This window comes from Nycticebus coucang, chromosome 4 (genome assembly GCF_027406575.1).
Source record: "Nycticebus coucang isolate mNycCou1 chromosome 4, mNycCou1.pri, whole genome shotgun sequence".
NCBI classification, from domain to species: Eukaryota; Metazoa; Chordata; class Mammalia; order Primates; family Lorisidae; genus Nycticebus; species Nycticebus coucang.
Window position 1 is genome coordinate 15952271 of NC_069783.1, and position 21032 is coordinate 15973302.

Genomic DNA, 21032 nt, shown 5'->3' on the forward strand with positions numbered 1-21032 from the left:
ACTAAAGGCTTCTGGCCTACAAGTGAATCCAGAAAAATTGCTGTGAATTAATTGTTTGAAAAGGAAGGGGCTACAACTGAAACCCCCACAAGACTTCCCTGTCCAGGATTCTTTCATTCTAGAGCTCCCTCAAAGGCTGATGTGAGCTTTCCATGCTTTGATGGATCCGTGGGACCACACCTTTCTCTAAAGCATAAGAGGTAGGTTTCAGTCCCAACTCTGCCAGTGTTTTTCCATGTGACCTTTGCAAATGTCTGTGTCTCTTTGAACTTCTATTTTCTCATTTATACAGGCTCTACAAAAGTTTCTACCTAACTTAATTCACCTGGTCATTGTAAGGAGCAAACCATGGAGGCTGTTTACAGACTGTGAAATTGTTTCTAGTTCTTAATCTAATAGATATTCCAGACACGTCAGGAAAGAAAGCAATGGCCAGATATATAGAAACAAATAGGCTTTGTTAGGATATGATAGCTTTGTGAATGAAAGAAATTTCATGTGTATATTTGTTGTAATGGAAATTATATGCACATTTTTTCTGATTATAAATGTTAATATGTATTCATTATAAAGAGTTCAGAAAGATATAAAGGAGAGAGCAAAATGTTACCATCATACCCCAGCATTTATAACCATTGCTAAGATTTCAATGTAATTTCTGAACTGACCAAACTTCCTCTGACCCCAAGCTTTAAAGCAAAAGTGGGGTGATATTACGCATACTGTTTTGCAATCCTTTTTTTTTTTTTTTTTCACTTAATGGTTTATTATAATTACCTTTTCCTCTTTTTCCTTTCCTTTTTGGGGACCTCAGTCAGCACTTAAGTTAATCATATTCCTCAGTTCACGGCACACTGTCATCATTGTCTACATAAGGCCCTTCTTGTGTCTGCTTATATATTTTTTATCTTCCCTTTATCTTCTACATTCACTTCCATTCTCCTCCTCTGCTCTATTATGTTAAATACATGACCCCAAATAAGGGTTTATCCTTGAAAATAAATGGAGTTTGTTTGTATTTTTATGTGTTTTCAACAAATGACATTAAGTCAATACCAATTCACATCAATCAATGTAGATCTGTATTACCAGTATTAATGGCGCCATTATTTCCATTGTGTAGCTCAACCAAAATTTATTCAACCAGTTTCCTGTGATACACATTTACTTTGTTTTTAAAAGGGTTTTTTTGTTTGTTTGCTTGAAATAGTGCTTGGCTAAATACCATTGTATGTTGATTATTTCCTTGGGATAATGTTAAGGGCCCTCTTTGTAAAATATTCTTCACCCTGTCTTTCTAAAGAAGTTTGCTTCTGAGTCTTCAGCCACAGGTGTGCTCGCTTGTGCTCTCTCATGACACTTTGCTTATCTCTCCCCCATGGCTTTTAGTACAGTCATCTTTGATCTTTGCTTCCTAGGTTGTCTCTTATCACTCAACTGATAAGAACTAGCTGTCTGTTGGCAGGGATCATATAGAAGTGAATTGATTCAACAACATTTACGAGGTGCCTGTTGGGCAGTAAGCTCTCAGCCAGGTGCAGAGGCCGCTGCACCCTTGAGGAATATCCTCTCTGGTGAGATGGGAGATGTATATTGCAGATATTGCTGTGGCAGGTGAGACAGGGATAGCAGTTGCACAAGGTTCAAAACGGAAAGTCAGACAATGAAGTCACTGGAGATGAGGTGCCCCATCTATGTCTTGAAGTGAAGTATGAGATGGAGTACACTAAAAGATTAAGTGTGATTAATGGGAACTGCCCTCAGAGCAAAAAGAAACATGATCAGAGAAGTTTGACATGACATAGGAAGTTGGAGCACAGGGTGAGAACAGGGGGGCAGGGGAAACTAAAGAGGTACTGGGATGGGGAAGGGGAGGTCAAAAAGTGGTAGGCTACAGGAGTAGGGAGCCCCATAGTCCCAGGTGACAGGCCTGGAAAGCCACACTGAGGGTGGAAGCTTGGAATGAAGGAGATGAAAGGTTTAAACCCCGCTGAAGGGTTTAAGCAGGATAGTGATATGATTGAGTTTTGTGTTTCAGAAAGGTCATTCTATCTACTATTGTGTGGAAGATGGATTTCAGGAGGGCAAGACAGCAGACCAGGAAGCAAGTGAAAAGGCTATTGTACTAATGGAAATGAAAGATGATAATGGCCTGAATCAAGCTGGTGACAACAGAGAGAAGTAGATGGACTTGAGAGTTAGAAAGTAGACTCTACTAACTACTTGACTTAGTGATTGATTAGATACAGAAATATGATAGAGAGGAAGATGCCCAGAGTGACAACCGGGTTCTGAATAGGATTCTGGACAGATGGTGGGGCCATTGGCCTGGAGCTGAGCAAAGATAAAAGGATGTTTTAGGTGGAAAAGAAAGGCCAGTTCACATTTGATAATATGTTGTGCTGTGGTTGTTGAACAGAAAGGTGGAAATGTCTAGCAGGTGGATAAATATATTATCTAGGATTTAAGAAAGACTGGCCCTAGAAATAAATTTGGGAATCATATGATGATATAGGGCAAAAGTTTGCTGAATATGTGAATGAATTGCTTAATTGTCAGCATCACATCTTCTTTAAGTAGGCTATTTTACTTCTATAAAACCACCTGTATATTATAATTTCAAAGTTGTCTATATTTAAGACTCACCCACATGATTAAAAGTATCTTTTTAGAATTACTATAGAGATAATTTAGAAATATGGTGCGTGAAAATGGCTCTCAGAGGGGAAAGAGCACTGGCCTTAGAGTCAGAAGAGGAGTGAGTTGTGACTCAGCAGCTATGGTTAGACACTTGGACGTGCCACTCACCCCTCCAGATATCCAAGAGCTCTGAGAGCAGAGAGAGGCTGCACCCCAAGGCTCAAGGCCAAACCCTGTGACTGAGGATGTGCAGGTGGCGTGGGACACTCCTGGTCTGCACTCTCTCTCAGCATCTCCCTGCTGCTCTGAGATGAGGGCCACGGTCCCTCCCCACTGGGACTTGGCAGCACAACCTGGAACACAATCTGTTGGGCAGAAGGCTGTGATTATTAATGAAAGCATTTCCTCTGTTACCTCACAGAACTAAGTGAGGTTCTGACACTGCCAAAGACAGCCCGTTTCCTTTCATAGAAACCAATTCTCAAAAAATACATAGAATGGTCAGAGATAGGACACGCAGGAAAGTAAAAATAAGATGCAGAGAAGTGGGTGGCTGCTTGAAACACTCGCAGATGAAAGGTTACCAGCTATTAATCAGCTCACACTTTCTGTTCAGTGGGTAAACAAGGAGTTGAATGGAAACTTCTCTCAACAGTTGAAGCTTAGTTAGGTCTCTTGGGTCGTCAGATGACTTTCCTCTGTCAGGTCAGATCTGACACACTGTTACTTAAAAGCAAGAGAGCAGCAGGGCCACAGTACAAGTCTCTGTGTTGCACGGTTTGTGGGTTTGTGTACTCCTGTTTGCATAGACCAGGCTCGGTGCCAAGTATCAAGGTTAGGATGACTCCAGGTGTCTGGGCCTGAATCCTGCAGCGCTTACCTCTCTGTCTTCTGGAGCAGCCCAGTTTGCTGGGCCCGAAGATGAGGATGATAATAGCTACAGTGGAACACCTGCTTCACAGCAGGCCCAGTCAGAAAAAAATGCAACATGTTATCTCATTTATTCTCATAACAATCCTGTGAGCAAATAACAACATACATACTCAACAAATGAGGAAATTGAGGCTCCAGTGTGCTAAGGAACTTAACAAAAATCATATCCTTTGTATTTAGCAGGAGCATCAGTTGATCCCTGGTGTGCCTCTAGCACACATTCTTTTTTTTTTCTCCCCCACTAACCTAGGTCCAAGTAGAAAATAACAGAGACATAAGCCCCGATGGAAAGAGGAGAAAAGCCACACTATGGGGTGTGAGAGAAATCGAGTCTGAATAAAAACTTCTCTAAAGTCACAGACTAGCACCCAGGTACAAGTACCTAGAGCTCCGGAAATGGTCTTTGTGCCTTAGGAAGGAGGAAGAAGATGGCAGTTGAGTTTGACCTCCAAGAGCTAATCAGGCCATTTTGGTCCCTTGCAGATCAGACAGAGTCCCTGGACACCTGGTCTCTAAGTTACCAACTGATTTTAGCTTAGGACCACCTAGTGAGATCCAAAGACTAATGTCCATGCCAGCTCCCAGCCAAGAGTCATGGATGTGCCATTTGGCCAAGGCTTTCAATCCCTGCTCTAGAGACAGTTCAGGTGGGACCTTTGCTGGAAGCAGCTGGGGCAGGCCTAAGGAGGGGGGCCACTCATGACATCCTGTTCACATGGACTGGCTCTTCCTAGCTTTGCAGGGCCCAGACCTTCCGTCCATCTTAGTGCCCAGGGTTGAAAAGCACTAAGTGCCCAGGGTTGAAAGCCAGGAGTGTTGTTGCTGGGGCTCAACAGCCAGGGTACTGCTAAGCTCTGTTCTAACTCACTGTGGTCCTTGGCAAAGGCCCAACAGCCTCTCTCAGCTCCTTCTAGGAACAAAGAGGTTGGATCAGAGGATTAACCCTTGGGGCCACTGCTTCTTTCACCTTTGTGTATGAATTATTTCTTCAATGGGACGCTTGTCATTTGCCCTAATGGTGCCACTAATGCTGCCATCAAAATAATTTTTTCTCATTTACCATAGATCAAAAAATATTTTATCTTGAGTCCCCAAGGATGCAGTCTGCGCCCTCCCACTTGTCTCACACTTGTGGGGAAGAACCTCTGTTCTAATCCCAGAAGGTTCAGGTTTGGAGGTAATGTTATCAGAGAATGTGACATGAAAGCATTTCTCTTCTTTCCAGAAGCTGCTCTGGTCAGTATTCAGACACAGTACAGAATACTAGCCTGTGATCAACACCCTCTCTGCCCCTTGGGAAATGCTGCTGGGAGCTTCAGGAGAATGAGGAAGAGAGGGGAATAGGGAGCCTTGGTGTCAGATATTTGCCTTTATTAAAAAAAAAATCCACATAATATGCTAGGCAACTTTGAAGCCTGGATTTCAGGGTTGTTTTTAACACTCTCTGGAAACTAGCAACCTCATGTCATTTGTTTATAGGATCTGAGAGGAGTGGTAATGGGGGTTGTTTCAACATCCTTGCACAGAGATAAACATGGCTGGTGGCTTATAGGCTCTGAGTGTTTGGCCCAGGGAGTGCATACTGTAAGAGTGGGGGTGGGTATACCAGCCAGATCAGGGGACAAGCTTCTCAGCCCAGCTCTGCCATCAGTGCCCCTGTGTTCTTGGAAAACTTATCATCTTCCTGAGCCTCAAATACTCCAACTTAAAACCAAAGGTCATAAAACAGAGGAGCTCAGAGGCAAATCTTTCTAAGCTGTGGTCTTTTCCTAGTTGTGTAGGTTTTGATTCCTTAATGCAAGCCCCCGATACAAGGATCGTGAAACCGTATCAGGGATGCCGATGGGAGGAGTCTCACTTCAGAGAGAACTTAGATTATGTCTGTGCTGTTTCTGGGTGTGCTCCTTAAACCCCTTACTTTGATTTTTATTCATGTTTACAGGGGTTTTTCCTGGGTCGACTACTGATCATACATGTGTCCGTCATAGTTGCTGGTAAAATGTATAGATTTCCTAAAGAGCCAAGGGTGATTATTGCATTCAGGCAAGTTTGGAAAATGCTGCTTAAGAGTTTTTTCCTGATCTGGTGGGAATGTGTCTCTGTCCCCTGTGCTCTGTAGCTCTCTGCTATGAGCATTCATGTCATTGTACCTCATATTCCAAAACTGGGAATGTCTCCTGCCTCCAGATCTAAGCCCCTCAAGACCTCAAGATTGGGACTATGTCTTCTCTTGATATCCCATTATGCCTAGCACAGGGCCTATCCCATCATAGATTCTTTTTTTTTTTGTAGTTTTTGCCGGGTCTGGGTTTGAACCTGCCACCTCCGGCATGTGGGGCTGGCACCCTACTCCTTTGAGCCACAGATGCCGCCCCTGTTGGAGATTCTTAAAAATGCCAAATGCCTGCCCAGCTGAATTGCCCAGAGGGGTTTATGCCCAATTCCATCAAGTCAATTGTACCACTTGTCATTTTTGACTAAAATCTGCAATATCAAATCAAGTACAAGGAAAAGAGGAGTGGAGTGAGAGTTGGCAGAGATGCATCACAGAGGAGGCAGGATTGGAAGAGAGCTTTGCAGAAAAAGTAAGGTTTAGACAGGGAATAAGAAAACTCAAGAAGCATTACAGACAGGAGTCTCAGCATGAGCGAGGTCAGTCTCTTGCAGTTATCTCAGTGCATAGATGAGGGGCCTGGGGCCTAGAGACAAGACCTAATTTATTCTAGACAGAACTGGGTAATCTTTCGCTTACCAGCCCAACTCCCATTTAAGCTTTCTTCCACACTGGCAGCTAGCATTGTGTGGATTCCAAAGGTCTTCCCCAGAGTCCCTAAAGCTCTTTCTTCTGCTGCTCTGTGTCCTATTTCCAAGGCCTTTTCCCCATTGATGTGATTATCCTATTGTGTATCTGCACGTGTGGCTAGACTCCTCCATTTCAGCCCAGTCTTCAGATGAATCTTACTAAGACTCAGCCAGACTGATTGCTAGATTACCTCAAAGGAGCCACGTATACAATTCTGTGTACTTTATCATATTTAGCATGCTCTGGTATGTCCTGGGAAGCTGGATTTAGATAGAGGGAGCAAGGAACAAGGCCAGCGCAACACACACACACACAGAGATGTACCTTATTTAAATCCTCTTTAGTGCCCAAAAGGTTCGTGAAGCAGAGATGTCATCAGTGCTTCTAGGCTCTCTGGTGGGCCTTTTTCTTCCTCCAGGAAGTTCTCCTTGTCCTTCCGTAAGAGCACTCCTGCAGGCTCTGCCTCCTCTGCTCTGGAACCTGATATTGAGAGGACTGGGAACAGATGAGAGGCGAGCAAAACTCAAGGCAGGAAGGCCAGTTTGGAAGTGGCTTTAGTACCTGGGTGAGAGAAGATGATGGCCTTTATTAAGAAAACAATGAAATGCCAGAGAACTAGTTTCATTCTTTACTAAGCCTTTACTAGCAAGTTGAACTAGGGTAAGTTACTTAATCTCTCTGCCTTCAAAGTTCTCATCAATAAAAAGGGAATGATAACTATCTCTTTTTTATAGCCTAGTTATATGGGTAAATGTTGTTGAAAAAAGTTTAAATTAATGTACAAAAATACAGTCTTGAGGGCATCATTTGTAAGTAAGTGATGCTGGGCTTTCCCCCCTGGGCTCTGTCTTTGTGGAGGTTCCTTGCTCCCCACAGCACCTCTGCAAGTCTTGTTTTGTACTTGGCACTGAACTTCTTTCTACAGCAACTCAAGCAGCAAAAAATTCTTTTGGTTTTGGGTTGGGCTGTTTTTATATTATAGCCTGGAACCACAGCTTAAAAGTAATACACTTCAGTTTCTGTCCCCTCTCTTCTTGGGTAACAAACACTCAAGTGCTGACAAGTTCTCAAGTAAAGAAGCCACAGGGCTATGATGTGCTGAGACAAGATAACCTGAAGTCTCACTTGTATTTTAACATTTACAAAACTTACATGGGAAATCAGTGAATGGTGGACTTAGAAAGGCCTTAAACATCATCTGGTCCAATTCGCTTATTTTTTAAAAGGGGGCACTGAGTAACTGGGAAGGAAAGGATCTTGCCCAAGATCCCAGAGTGAGTTGGAGACAGAGCTGGCATTCATCCCCCTCGTGTTGTGTCGTGGACTCTCTTTATTGAATATGTTAAGAGATGTCCTAATATTTTTACCCTTTCTGTATCCTAGTTCCATAATGAAAGATAATAATTGGCCCAAACCACTGCCTCCCAGAGCTAAAGGAGTATGGGTGGAGAGCATTAATCCAATCATGCTTCCATTTGTTTATCCAACTTTACCAAGCAGCTTTATGCCAGTTACTGGAGACACTGAGATAAAAGACACAGGCCCTGCCTGCAAGGTGTTCAAAATTTAGTAATCAATGTCCAGGAGGACTGGCCACTTTCTGTACAATTAAATGAAACAGCAGACTGCACTTTATGTTCATATCTATGATTACACTGACTCTCCTCATATATAGATAGCAAGACTGATTTTTTTCTCCCCACAGAGAAATATATCAAGTAACTCAGACCCCTCAATTATTTTCTCAAAAAATATTAGTTGAGTACATAGAGGAGTTGACCAAAGATGCAAAGATAAATGAGTGACAGTCCTCTTTCTCAAGAAACTAACCATTCAGTAGAGAAATAAATGATGGTCATAGAAGCTTGTACAGGAAAGGGAAACGGCTAGCCGCGTGCTGCCTAACTCTGCCGTGGAGAGTCCAGGAAGGCCTCACAGCGGAGGTGGTGTGTGAGCTGACTGCTTGAAAAAGGCGGACAACTCTGCCGAGCAGATCAAGGAGGCGTCGTTCTAGGAAAAGAGAACAGCATATGCAGAGCCATGGAAGTGTGGAAGCACATGAGCCCTGGAACCTATAATAGGTAATTACTGCTGGCATGTGAGAAAAGACAGATTGGCAGAAAACGAAGATACGAGGAGGCAGGATCTTAGATTGGGCTGCATCCTGGCGACTGAGGAGAAGTACTGAACGGTTTGGGGGGTGGATCAGACCAGGAGGTTTGCATTTCAGAAATTCACTCAGACAGCTGGGTGGAGGGTGGCTGGAGTCAGAAAGCCTAGTGAGGCAGCCAAACCTTCTAAAGCCTGATAAGACAGTGGTAATGCCACTCTGACCAGGCCAAAACTTGACTTTCTTCATGATCCACCCATCGCCAGGCACACTTGAATGACGGTGCTAACTGTGACCCAGAGCTAAGAAGCATGCAGCTATGCATTTGAGTCTCCAAAACTGTGGTTCATGATCCTGACAATGCTCCTTATTCTGTATGTAGTAAGAGACCACCATCTCTCCCAGATGGAACAGCTTTAAGACCCCACAAATGATTCAAAACTTTCTTGCCCAACAGAGAAGCTTGTACACTGTTGAACTTCTGAAGGCAATTGGCAGAGGTGGTTTTTAATAACCTTTAATCCATTTTCCCATCATTATTACAAAGTCACTTCTGAGCTTGTGGTTTTGGTAAATCGAAGTCTTTTCCAAATAAGGCAGCCAGCCTGGCAAAGAGACTGACTCTTCTTTCCTCCCTTCTAGGCACTGATTCAGCTCTCTCAAACCTTCCTGATGTGGGTCTCCCTGTTTCTCCTCCTAAAATGCCTTCTATTCACCTGCCTACAATTGTGCTTTAGAGTCTTGTAGACCCAGGTTCCAATTCCGGCTCTGCGATGCATTAGTTGTGTGATCTTGTACAAGTTATCAATGAATTCTGAGACTCAAGGCGCTGCCCTAATCCTGATGGGCCAATTGTGAAGTTTGTGACATGATAGTAACTTCTCTGTAGCAAATGCTCAATATTCAGTAGCTGTTATTGCTAGGTGAGACTCTAGTTTTATAATGAAAGTTTGTAATTCTCTACTGAAAAGAACAAAGTGAAGTACCAAAAGGCTTGGCAATCCATCCTTTGATCATCAGGATAACTATGAATTATAGTTTTCTTACCCATCTTAATTAAACCTGACACTTGAGTGCCCACTTGAGTTTCACATCCAGCTGTGGAATCCCACAGTAACTTATAATTAAGACAGTTTCTAATAAGAGTCTCTTAGAACTTAAATTTTAGAGCAAAAATAAGCAAAGAAGCTCTATGATGGAGGGCATTGTTACTGATCCCCAGGTCCTTTTCTTAGACCAATGAGCTTAGATGATAATTGGCCATCGTAATGGTATAATCTGACCCCCTCCCCTGGGATGCTGCTGGGATGGTGCTGAGTGGAGCATTCCCTAAAAGTAGCAATAGAGGCTTGGTTTGATTACAGTGAATGAATTGCTCAATGTTAGGGCAGGTTGCTGACAATGGGTGTGGAATCTGTTTTAGGAAAGTTAAAAATAATAATAAAGTATGTGATGAGATTACCTCTTCTGGGCTATTGCAGGTGTGGGCATGCCTAAAGCCTGGGAGAGAGGTTGCCTCAAGCACCTTGAACAACTGGGTGCACTCAGGCAAAGTATTCAAAACCTAACTCAGTTACCTCTAACCGGATATTTTAAAACTTCTGGAATTTTTCTGATTCTGGTGGGCCCTCAGATTTTCAAGTTTAACTCGACTCTTTAAATAAATATTGAGCAAATTTGTTACATTTTAATTCCTTTACTATTATGATAAAACAACAACATAAAAGAGAAATGTTTTTAAAACATTATCCTTAATTTCCCCGCACTAATACAACCATTTTAATTTTGAAGTCTTCCTTTTGGTTTTTGTTACCTACTTAATTCTTAATTAGCCATCACAGTAAATCCATGCTAGTAAAATGCTAGTAAAGAGAGTTTTACTAGCATGTCCGTTTTATTAATGAAGAAATTGAAGATAATGAGGTTAATTAACATTGCCCTGAGTAACATATACAGTAAACAGCCAAACCAGGAAGAAAACTCAGAAATGACCTGCTTCTCCACTACACTCCACTGTGATATCAGACACACAGCCTGGCATTTAATCGATATGGGTCACATTATTTCATGCACTATTATTTTTCCTTACATAACAGCAGTCTGGAATTATATCAACTAAAACTCAACAACCAGTCCCTAGAAAAACCACCAGGAGTTTGTTAATTATGAAGACAGTGTTGTAGGAAGTATCTAAATGTGAGAAAAAATAGGTAATTAATATAGCTAATAAAAATGAGCTGTTTCCATTTGATAAAAGCTGCTACTTTAAAACTATACCAGCTGAGACTCCCTAATATTGCTGATCAAATATTCCAAGTCACTTTTGATCACTTAATGATAACATCTTCTTATTGTTCTTGTCACTGATCCCATTCAATATCTCTTCAACCTAAATGTAGAATTAGAAACCTGGGCAGCAAGGACTAATGAATTGTAATTCTTAGAAGAAAAATAGCTTCCATATGCTTTCTCTGAATAGCATAAAAAGGGATGGTTTCCTTCCATCTGGGAGTCATTGCCATGTAGAAGATGACACAGAGGAGGGTAAAGCCCTACACCCTTGGAACTGTCAGAAGAGTCTATTTCACTAGTATTTTTGCTAGACTACCAAGTAGAAGGAGAGTTAGGAAGACCTGGATCAGACACATTGGTGGGAGTTCCAACCAAGGAACTGCTCAGAACTCCAGCTTGGCTCCTAATCAAGTTTGAAATGATCACAGTCACAGCACTAATTACATTAATTTGCTTTTCTTCAGGCAGAATGGGGAAGCAGAATAGCAAACTGGCCCCTGAAGTCATGGAGGACCTGGTGAAGAGCACGGAGTTTAACGAGCATGAACTCAAGCAGTGGTACAAAGGATTTCTCAAGGACTGTCCTAGTGGGAGGCTGAATCTCGAGGAATTTCAGCAGCTTTATGTAAAGGTAAGTTGTTTTTCATTCTTTCTTTTTTTTTTAAATTAGGCCAGAAACTATTGTCTTCATGAAATGTACCTTCATATGGAATCGTAACTCTAGCTAGCCAGTTTTTATTTGTCCATAAAGAAAAATGAACATTTTTTAAAAATGCAAATGTATATATGTTGTTCCAGATATAAGCAATTTCTGATCAAGAAGAGTAATTGTTAAATCAAAACATGAAAATCAGAAAAATCTCAGATAATAGCATTTGCTGATGGTTACTGGAAGTCTGCTAATTACAATATTGTTTGGCTTGTTGAAGGTACATGTACATGTGTCAGTTAAAAAGAAGGTGCACAAAGGTTTTTTCCACCAAGATCTTTCTTTCCTTTGTTTGTTTGTGTTTTTGGTTTTTTGGAGACAGAGTCTCACCATGTTGCCCTAGGTAGAGTGCTATGGCATCATAGCTCACAGCAACCTCAAACTTTTGGGTTCAAGGAATTGTCTTGCCTGAGCCTACCGAGGAGCTGGGACTATAGCACCCACCACAATGTCTGGCTAGTTTTTCTATTTTCAGTAGAGACAGGTCTCATTCTTGCTCAGGCTGGTCTTTTGAACTCCTGAGCTCAGGGTATCCACCCACCTTGGCCTCCCAGAGTGCTGATATTATAGGTATGAGCATGAGCCACTGCAAGGCTGGCACCAAGATCCTTCTTTATCCAGATAAAAGATGCAGATTTTCACAACAGCACATGTAGAAAAGGAGTGAAAGGTGTAGCATCTATCTGGGCTTCCATGTCTGTAACCTGCACACGTTACTCAATGCTTTACACTGGTTAAGAGCTAATCTTGACCTGGACATTAGACAGAACTTCCCATGGAAGGTATAATTTCTACTGCAGTGGTATTATTTCGGTTTGTCTGAGTTTATGAGTTGTTTTGGTTCCACACTTGGCATGATCTAAGACATTTTGTGTACATTTACATAATGTTACACTTATGAAAGAAATTCATTGGGCTTTTAAAAAACTTTTTCTAACTAAAATGCCAAACAAAAAATATTGCTTTTATCAATTAATTGTAGCAAATGTCAATTTGAGCAATATGAATTATGAAGATGTAAATGTATATAAAAGGTATATAAAAGGATTGTGTAGGGTGGCGCCTGTGGCTCAGTCGGTAAGGCGCCGGCCCCATATACCGAGGGTGGCAGGTTCAGACCCGGCCCCGGCCAAACTGCAACCAAAAAATAGCCGGACGTTGTGGCGGGCGCCTGTAGTCCCAGCTACTCAGGAGGCTGAGGCGGGAGAATCGCTTAGGCCCAGGAGCTGGAGGTTGCTGTGAGCTGTGTGAGGCCACAGCACTCTACCGGGGGCCATAAAGTGAGACTCTGTCTCTACAAAAAAAAAAAAGGATTGTGTAAAGTAGTAAGCATCATCATTGTCTCCTGAAGCTGAGCACATTCTGTAGCCTATGATCCAGTGATTCTACTCTTGTGCAACTACAAGAAGGGGCTTGAGTAAGAATGTCCATAGCTCCCTGAATGCTTCTGGAAAATGTGACTATTCAGTAAGACACAGTCATCATCCTTGTGAATGGACACTTTTCAGTAGCTCCATGTTTGAGGTGGAGATTGAGTCAGCCTGGCACATCCTCTCTTGCTGCCTGATCCCTTTCAGGTCCCAGGGCGGACACCTCAACTGTTGGAGAACCAATTCTAATAAGGGTTTAGGGAAGAGCAGGGTAATGGGAGGGGCTCTTCTGCAAGACCAGGGACCACAAAATCTCAACTTCAAAAGCCTTTGAAGTACATGAACACTGCTCACAATGACAAAATTGGGAAACACTCAGATGCCCATCAAAGGGAAAGTGGAAAATAAACTGTGGCAGATTCACACATGAAATGTTACACAGCAGTCAAAATGGTTGAACCCTAGCAATGCCAAAACATCAAGTAAAATAGTAAGTTTCAAAGTATTCTAAATTAAACACAAATGAAATAAAAAATACACTCTACAGGACTATAAATAAATGCAATAAAATTAAACAAAAAGGAAAGCAAGGGAGTAATGAACACAGGATTCTGACTGATGGTTACTTCAGGTGGGGAAGAAGCAAGGGCTGGATGAGGGGACAGCCACCTAGTTAGATACAGATTGTGTTCAAAGTTGTAACTGTTGTCTCAGGTGGAAGGTTTGCAGGTGTTCATTGTATTGTTAAAAGCTCACTAACCAACTAAATTGGTTGGTTACAAGTTTGCAGGTTACAAGATCACTGAAACACTCATAAGAAGATCTTAGTAAACAATTGTTAGCATGCAGAGATCGTTTATATAAAAGTACTGAAAAATGAATCTTTTATTCCATTGATACAAGTTGCTTTTGCAGGGAAGTAGGACAGTGCCATACTCATACCACTCTCCATAGTTGTCAGTGTCACATCTTGCACTATTTTATCACCTAGGAGTTAGCCCGTGTCTCAGAACTATCTTTACTCTCAACCCTAAGTACAGACAAATGAGATTTGTCAAAGTCACTTTCATGTCGCCAAAGATCATGCAAGCTGTCACCCTATGATTAAAAGAGCTCTGTATGCCATGTTCCTCACTATTTATTTCAAAGGAAAGGGGTTTTCTCATTGATGAGACAGTTGAACTGTAGGAAATGAGGTATTTCATTTATACCCCTGGAAGTACATAGCACTGGAAAAGCACAGGGCTTCTGGCAGGTGAGGGGAGGAGGTTGGGGGTTGGGGGGGGAGGGAAACATTAAGGAGGCCTCAGCATTATGGTATAGCTAATGTATGTGAATCCAAGTCACCTCTCACCTCCCCCCATCTCCTGGAGTGAGATTCTTGTCCTAGGAAGGGAATATATGACTTTCTAAACTTAGTTTATATTCTTGGCAACCTCTTATTTCAGCCTCTAAACAGCTATATTCATACTGAGCCTGTGCTCTTAATATCAAACCGTTAGAAAACAGGCAAAGTCTTTTTCTTCTTCCAGAGTTTCCCAAGAACAGAAATCAAGAGGGAATTACAGAAGAAATATGTCATGTACACAGAACAAAAGAAAGACATATCTCATAAACTAGAAGGAGGAAGCCTAGAGAAAGATGTAGATGATGTAATAGGCCCAGGAGAGGAGCTGATATGAAAAAACCTCCCTGAATGCTTCTGGAAAATGTGACTATTCAGTAAGACACAGTCATCATCCTTGTGAATGGACACTTTTCAGTAGCTCCATGTTTGAGGTGGAGATTGAGTCAGCCTGGCACATCCTCTCTTGCTGCCTGATCCCTTTCAGGTCCCAGGGCGGACACCTCAACTGTTGGAGAACCAATTCTAATAAGGGTTTAGGGAAGAGCAGGGTAATGGGAGGGGCTCTTCTGCAAGACCAGGGACCACAAAATCTCAACTTCAAAAGCCTTTGTATCCCAAATGTAAAAGAACCCCTTCATGTTTAGAAAAATGAGGCAATAAGCCCAACATCACAAACAGCATAGGCAGGGTAGACTTGAAAGTTTGGGATGTCGACTCCGCCTACAGCATGAAGCCTTGCCTCTCGGGAGCCCTTTCTCAGCCCCTGCCACCTCCACCTGCTGCAGTGAGCTTTGTAAAGCACAGATCTGGGCATGGTCCATCCCAGGTAGACGTGTCATTTATTCTTTGATGGTGTAGGCCACAGTTACCTTATTTTAATCAGTGTAAGACCCAGCAGCTAGTGCAGAGCCTGACACAGAGCAAGGATCCACAGGCATTTGGTGACTGAATATCATAAATGCTGGCTGCATACCTTTTTCTCAGGAAGCCTACTCTCAACCCAAAGGAAAGTATAGAAGATGCAGGTGTATAAGAATGACTACAGAGCAGTCCTGTCTGTCTGCCTCCCAGGATGTCACGGGCAAGTCAGGAAGACAAAATTAACCACATGCAAGGTGGAATGGCAGACATGCTTAGTGGTGGGGCAAGAGTGGAAAGAAGAAAGGTTCATTTCAAAATGGAATGTTCAAACAAGATGCTAATAAATGCAGTAATGGGAACAGGACCTTCCTCTTAGCCTTTTAAAAAACAAAATGTCCCCTGGTAGTTTTTTTTTTTTTTTTTTACCTTTTGAAGCTTGAGAACTGTTATCAGCTAAATTAATTCGGTAGTGTGGGCCCTAATTCAGTATGATGGGTGTCTTTGCAAGAGGAAATCTGAACACAGAGACATACCTGGGGAGGACCATGTGACTGCACAGGTTGGCAAAGGCAAGGAGGCAGGGAAGCCAAGGAGGGAAATCTCAGAGACAATTCTGTCAGTACCTTCTTGTGGACGTCCAGCCCCAAGAACTGTGAGAAATAAATGTCTGAACTGTGAACGAATAAATCTCTTGTTTAAGTCACCTGGCCTGAAGTACTTTGCCATGGCAGCCTAAGCAACCTTAGTACAGTCCCTACTCCTCTGCCGACTCACGCAAACTCAGCGCCCTCTGCCCTGACAGGAAGACGCCTCTGCCAGGGCTGCCAGGCACTCCACACACTCAGAAGTTGTGCCAAGTGTTCATGGTGCCCACCACAGCTGATAGGTTGGGAAGAAAACTTTTGCATTTTGTCACCAAAACCCAAGTACCTGATTCCTCCCAGGGGGGAATTTCCGGTTTTCAACAATCTTTTTGATTGCCAGTTGATTACAAAGTAAGATGGACACTTTGCAACTTTCAGTGCCTCTTCAGAGAATTGGCCTCAATTTTAAGAGAAAATCAACCCTGGGAAGAGCGAGCAGCTGTGTGGAGAGAAGTGGGAGTCTCCCAGGTTCTTTTCCGTGGAGAGCTGATGCCAATCCTATTTTCCTCAGCCACTATGATATGAAAGAGAAAGACTCTGGAAGTGAACCTAATGGAGTCCTGCAAAGAGCCCTAAGTGGAGGTTAATATATGTTTGGAGTCTGATTTAAGATTATTATATTTTCATCAGGAGAGTAACCTATCAGGAGCTCTAACCTATACTCACCGGCATAAGAATTAGAATAAAAGCTTCTAGGTTTCATTTTGTTAAACTGGTTTTCAGTTTGTAGATAATGTTTTCCTGACTTATTCAGGACCCATTAATTGAGCTTTGTTTTGTCTAGAGCTTATGCCAAATGCACGTGGGTAGAAGGCTCCTGCAGGACACAGGCAGTCCCTGGTTTCCACTCATTCTCCTGAGCATTCCTATGTGTCAGAGGCTGTGCAGGCCCCGGCTTGGCAGAGGGAAACCCCAATGCCATCAATGCCTATAGTCAAGGAGGGTAGGGTTAAAATGTACATATGAACAGCTGTAATACAGGGTTGGTTATAATCAGGGCCAGGAAGGACATGGAAAGGCCCCAGGCTCAGAGAGGGCTGATTAGGAGGGTGACATTGAAGCTGATTCTCAAAAGAAGGGTGAACTTGAACATGAAAATCAGTCAGATCTATGCAGAAACTTAAAAATCCCATTGACTAGAATCACAAAATTTTGAATAAAAAAAGACTGTTGTGTTTTCGAGCCCTTGTGCACAGTGCTGGCAGGAGTCCTACCGGATCAAGTACATTATGTTGAAAAAAGTACAAAACCTAAAAACAAGCAAACGAAAACCTCCTACTAGTCCTATAGAGATAAACAACTTCAAAGCCATCAGTAGAAGAAAAAGCCTGTGGATTTCAGGAACTTTGCCATAAATCTCTCCCTTGTTCCTCATTCCCACTTTCCTTCTCTTCTCTTACCCTCATATTTTTTACTCCCTCCCTTTCTCATTATTCTAACTTGTCTGCCCAACTGCCTACTTGATTCTCAGCACAGCCTGGGAAGCTGACATTGGAGGTAACATTTCCCTCTCTCTAAGCCTTAGAGGTTGGAAAGTCAGAAGACTTGATTGAGATTATAGAGTGGCAGAGATAAGCACCACAGCAGCTAGCCCAGCCTCCTGGCCCCTCTGTGTGCCTCCGGTACCTCTGGGTCACACTCAGGAGCAGGTGTCAGTGTGCATCAGATGCACTAATGTGACTCCTTCCCAGCCATTTTTCTAAGGCCAGTTCAAAAGCTGCTCCTTGGGGAATCCTTCCTTGATCTCCCTAGTTCCCAGAGCTAAACGAGTCTCTTCCACCTTTGTGTTCCCATGACTTTAGTTTAAATCTGTCCCGACTTTTAGCAAGAACATTCTGTTTTTCTAGCATAATTCTGCAAGTTCTTCTCACCTGGTCACCAAGTAGAGCTTTTCCCTACTCCCCAGAGCCTAACACTGTTCTTAGTGTTTTGCCTGAATACAGACATGGCCCAATCAGAAGATTAGATGAGCACCTGCTTCTACCATACACTAACCATGTGAATTTAGGAAAATCCTTTGTGCTTAAAAGTGTGTTAAACAAATCCACAAACCACCCTGACCCTCAGTTTTCTCATCTGACCCCTGTTTATTTCAAAGGCTATTGCTGAGATGAGAGATGATAAGGGCAAAGTGCTTCGTGAACAATGATTCATCTTGCCCAAATAAGGTAGATCAGTGACTTGTTTTTAAATACCTGGGCATGAGAGGACTTCCAGATGTCAAACAGCCTGGTTTCTTGGGCTCCCCATCAGATAATCTATCAAAAGAAAGTGTGACAGAGATGACTATTATCTCTTCCCAACATCCTATTCAAATAATTTTGAAAATAAAGTTCTTGGTGCCAAAAAAACTTCTGTATGGTTAGTTTTCAAGGATTCAGATTCTGCTTGCTAATAAGGTAAACAAGAATAGACCTTATTAAAAATTTGTGGGCAGAGCTATCTATAGAAGCATTTTAATTCCTTAGGGGAATAGACATTACGTAAAATACATAACATCATCCAGATTGGGGTGATGAGGATGTTGCAACTTTTAGTGAGAACCTGGGAATTCATTCCTACTTGCAATGTTTACCAACCTAATTGAGGCTGCACTTCAATTTGAATTAATGTGGAAAACAAGAGCTGGGGTCTAAAATCTCAAGGAAAAGACAAAAATAAAGTTAGAGTTCTGGGGAAATAAGGTTCTACATGAGGCTCCAGCAGCATTTTATGGATGAGATTGTGTCAGGAACAACAAGCCACCAGTGTGGTTTGCATTACAGACGGCTTACCCCAGAGGGGTCGAAATGATAACCTTTTCCTGTCTCAAGGGTGTGAAATTACTTTGGATGGTTTCCACATCTTAGGATTTTGCTCTCCCATGGAAGGGCAAATGGCAATTATGGGGATATCGGTGACTCTTGTGACTGTAACATCCTGAAGGAATGCTCTTAAAGGACACCTTGACTTCTCTGTCCCTGGGATAAAGTTGGAAAGAGCCCTTTCCTAAAAGTCACCACCCCATGTCACAAATGAGAAAACTGAAGCCCTTGAGTGAGGCTCAAAGCTAGAACCTGCTCCCCAGTTAGTTATTCTCCACAGCTGATTTTTTCAAGGACACTCCATTTTTAATAGGGAATAGAGCCAAAGAGAAAGAAATAGCCCATTTTTATTACAAGATTGGACTTGAACATACAGAATCATGTCTAGATCTCTCACTATAAAACTTGTTTAACATTGTTGAGACTTTCTAACAAAAGATGGATTTGGATCTGGCTGCCATCAACCCACTTTGAGTGTGTGAGTGGGACTCAGCTGCCCCCCTCTCCAGTAGCCCATTGAGCACCAGCAGAAAGAAAGGTCCCCCTATCTTACTAATTATTCACTCCCTTGTTCTACTTGGAATAATTCTCAAACCATTAACCGTTTCCTTCTGAAGGCTGCTATGAAACTTGTGGTCTGATCCTCACAACTGTGCTGACATTGCAATAAATCAGATCTTGCACTGAGCTCTAAGTTAGCTTCTCCCCTCACAGCTAAAATTAAATCCTGTCATAACTGGGGGAGAGATAGAGAAAGTCAGTTGTAAAATAGGCCTAAATTTGTCTATCTCAAATATCCAAGGGCCTTAGTTGCTATATCTTAGAGGAATCCCTTTGCAGATAGAAATCCTGAGAAGGTGGTAGTGGCCTGTCACCTTCAACAAGCCAATGCTAAATGGTGCATATAACAAGTCTGTAGCCAAGAGCCATGGGGCATGCAGAGTGAGTCAGACTCCCTCATGCCTCTCCCTCTGCCTTGGAGAAAATGGAACAATCTATTAAAAAAACTAAAAGAAAAGACAGAAAATGGTACTGTACCAAGACAGGTGCTGAGATCCTAGCCAAGAAATCTCTGTATAAATTTCACTGAAAATTTCAAGATACCTTGAAAAAGAACTGTTTTTGAAAAAAATGATGTGAGAGTATAGGGGATTTCACTTGTGAGCATGGAGAAATTGTGTTTGCATACTTGTGTGCAGTTATTTTCAAATACTTCTGAGATAAACACGGGGGAAAAAAATACAGAAAAAATACACTTAGGAGCATCCCTCTCAAAGGGTGTGTACCATGTGGGAGAGTTCACGACACCTTGAAATTTAGGTAGGATTTGTAGCTACAAGGATAGTATTACTAAAAGGAAGGACAACCTCAGAAAGGACACCAAAGCAGCATCAGTCTATTCAAGCTGCTACAACAAAATACCATATACTGAGTATCTATAAACAATGGAAATATACTCCTCATGGTTCTTGAAACTGGCAAGTCTAAGATCAAGGCAGGCTTGGTGTCTGGTGAGGAACTGCTCTTGGTTCAAGCTTCTTCCTTCATCCTTACATGATGGAAGAGGCCAGGGAGCTCTCTAGAGCCTCTTTTATAGGACACTAATCTCATTCATGAGGGCTCCACCCTCATGACCTAATCACCTCCTATTAAGATCATCACTTCGGGGGTTAGGATTCCAAAATATGCATTTGGGGTAAGACAGACATTTGTACAGGGAGATGATATGGGGAGTAGCAAGCAGTTCTTTTGGCTGAAATGTCAGACAGTTAAAGAGGTATCAGTGTAAAAGTAAGGGTGGAGGTATGAGAAGAGCTGGGTCACAAAGGGCATGGAAGCCCAGAAAAGTCCTAAGTCAAAAAAGTGCACAAGGTGAGGGTTGTTTTTATAGGCATCTAACACAGAAATCTTGCCAAAATGTGTGGGAAACTCTGGGGGCCTGAGGTTGTGTTCTTAAAACAACATGGTGGGCAATACCATCAATAAGAAATTAGTTTTCTTCTTCCCTCAACCATGTCCTGTCCCAGTGACTCACTCAGTGGGCAAAGCTTATAGGAGCTCGCAGTGCACCTTCCTGTGAAAGACTTAGAGCTCAAGTTGACTGGAAGTTATTTCTCAGACATTTCCTGCCTGTGCCTCGTGTTTGCAGCACCAGGCTCCACACAGGGGGAGTGCCTGATGGGCTGTCCACAGGGCCTGGTGCCTTCCAGGAAGATAAAGCCTTCAAAATTGGCAAGTGCAGCAACGACCCAGAGCCAAGTGAGTCTGTGGACAATTCAGGGCCTTGGGAGCTCAAAGAAGGGAAGGGAGGGGCCTGGAAGGACAGAGGAGATGGCACAGGACCTGGCACTGATGTCCACGAAAGTCGCCAACAAGACAGAGGGTAAAAACACTCCTTGCACAGAGCAGGTGATGAGCAGGGCAGCCAGAGGTAGGCAGGGCAGCAAGAAGTGGGCAGGGCCCTGATGTTGACCTGCTGGTACCCTGCTCAGAGGCTTGTTGGAATTTTCCCTCATGT

At 42.6% G+C, this 21032-nt stretch overlaps 1 protein-coding gene across 2 annotated transcripts in view; it reads left to right on the forward strand.

Moving 5' to 3' along the window:
• VSNL1 (visinin like 1) overlaps window positions 1-21032 on the forward strand; it is a 101639-nt gene that overhangs the window by 33816 nt on the left and 46791 nt on the right. For both annotated transcript variants that reach the window (XM_053588699.1, XM_053588700.1), the window contains exon 2: window positions 11243-11409. In XM_053588699.1, the coding sequence (XP_053444674.1) occupies window positions 11248-11409 (162 nt within the window). In that variant the 5' untranslated portion in view covers window positions 11243-11247. The remainder of the gene's footprint in view (window positions 1-11242; window positions 11410-21032) is intronic.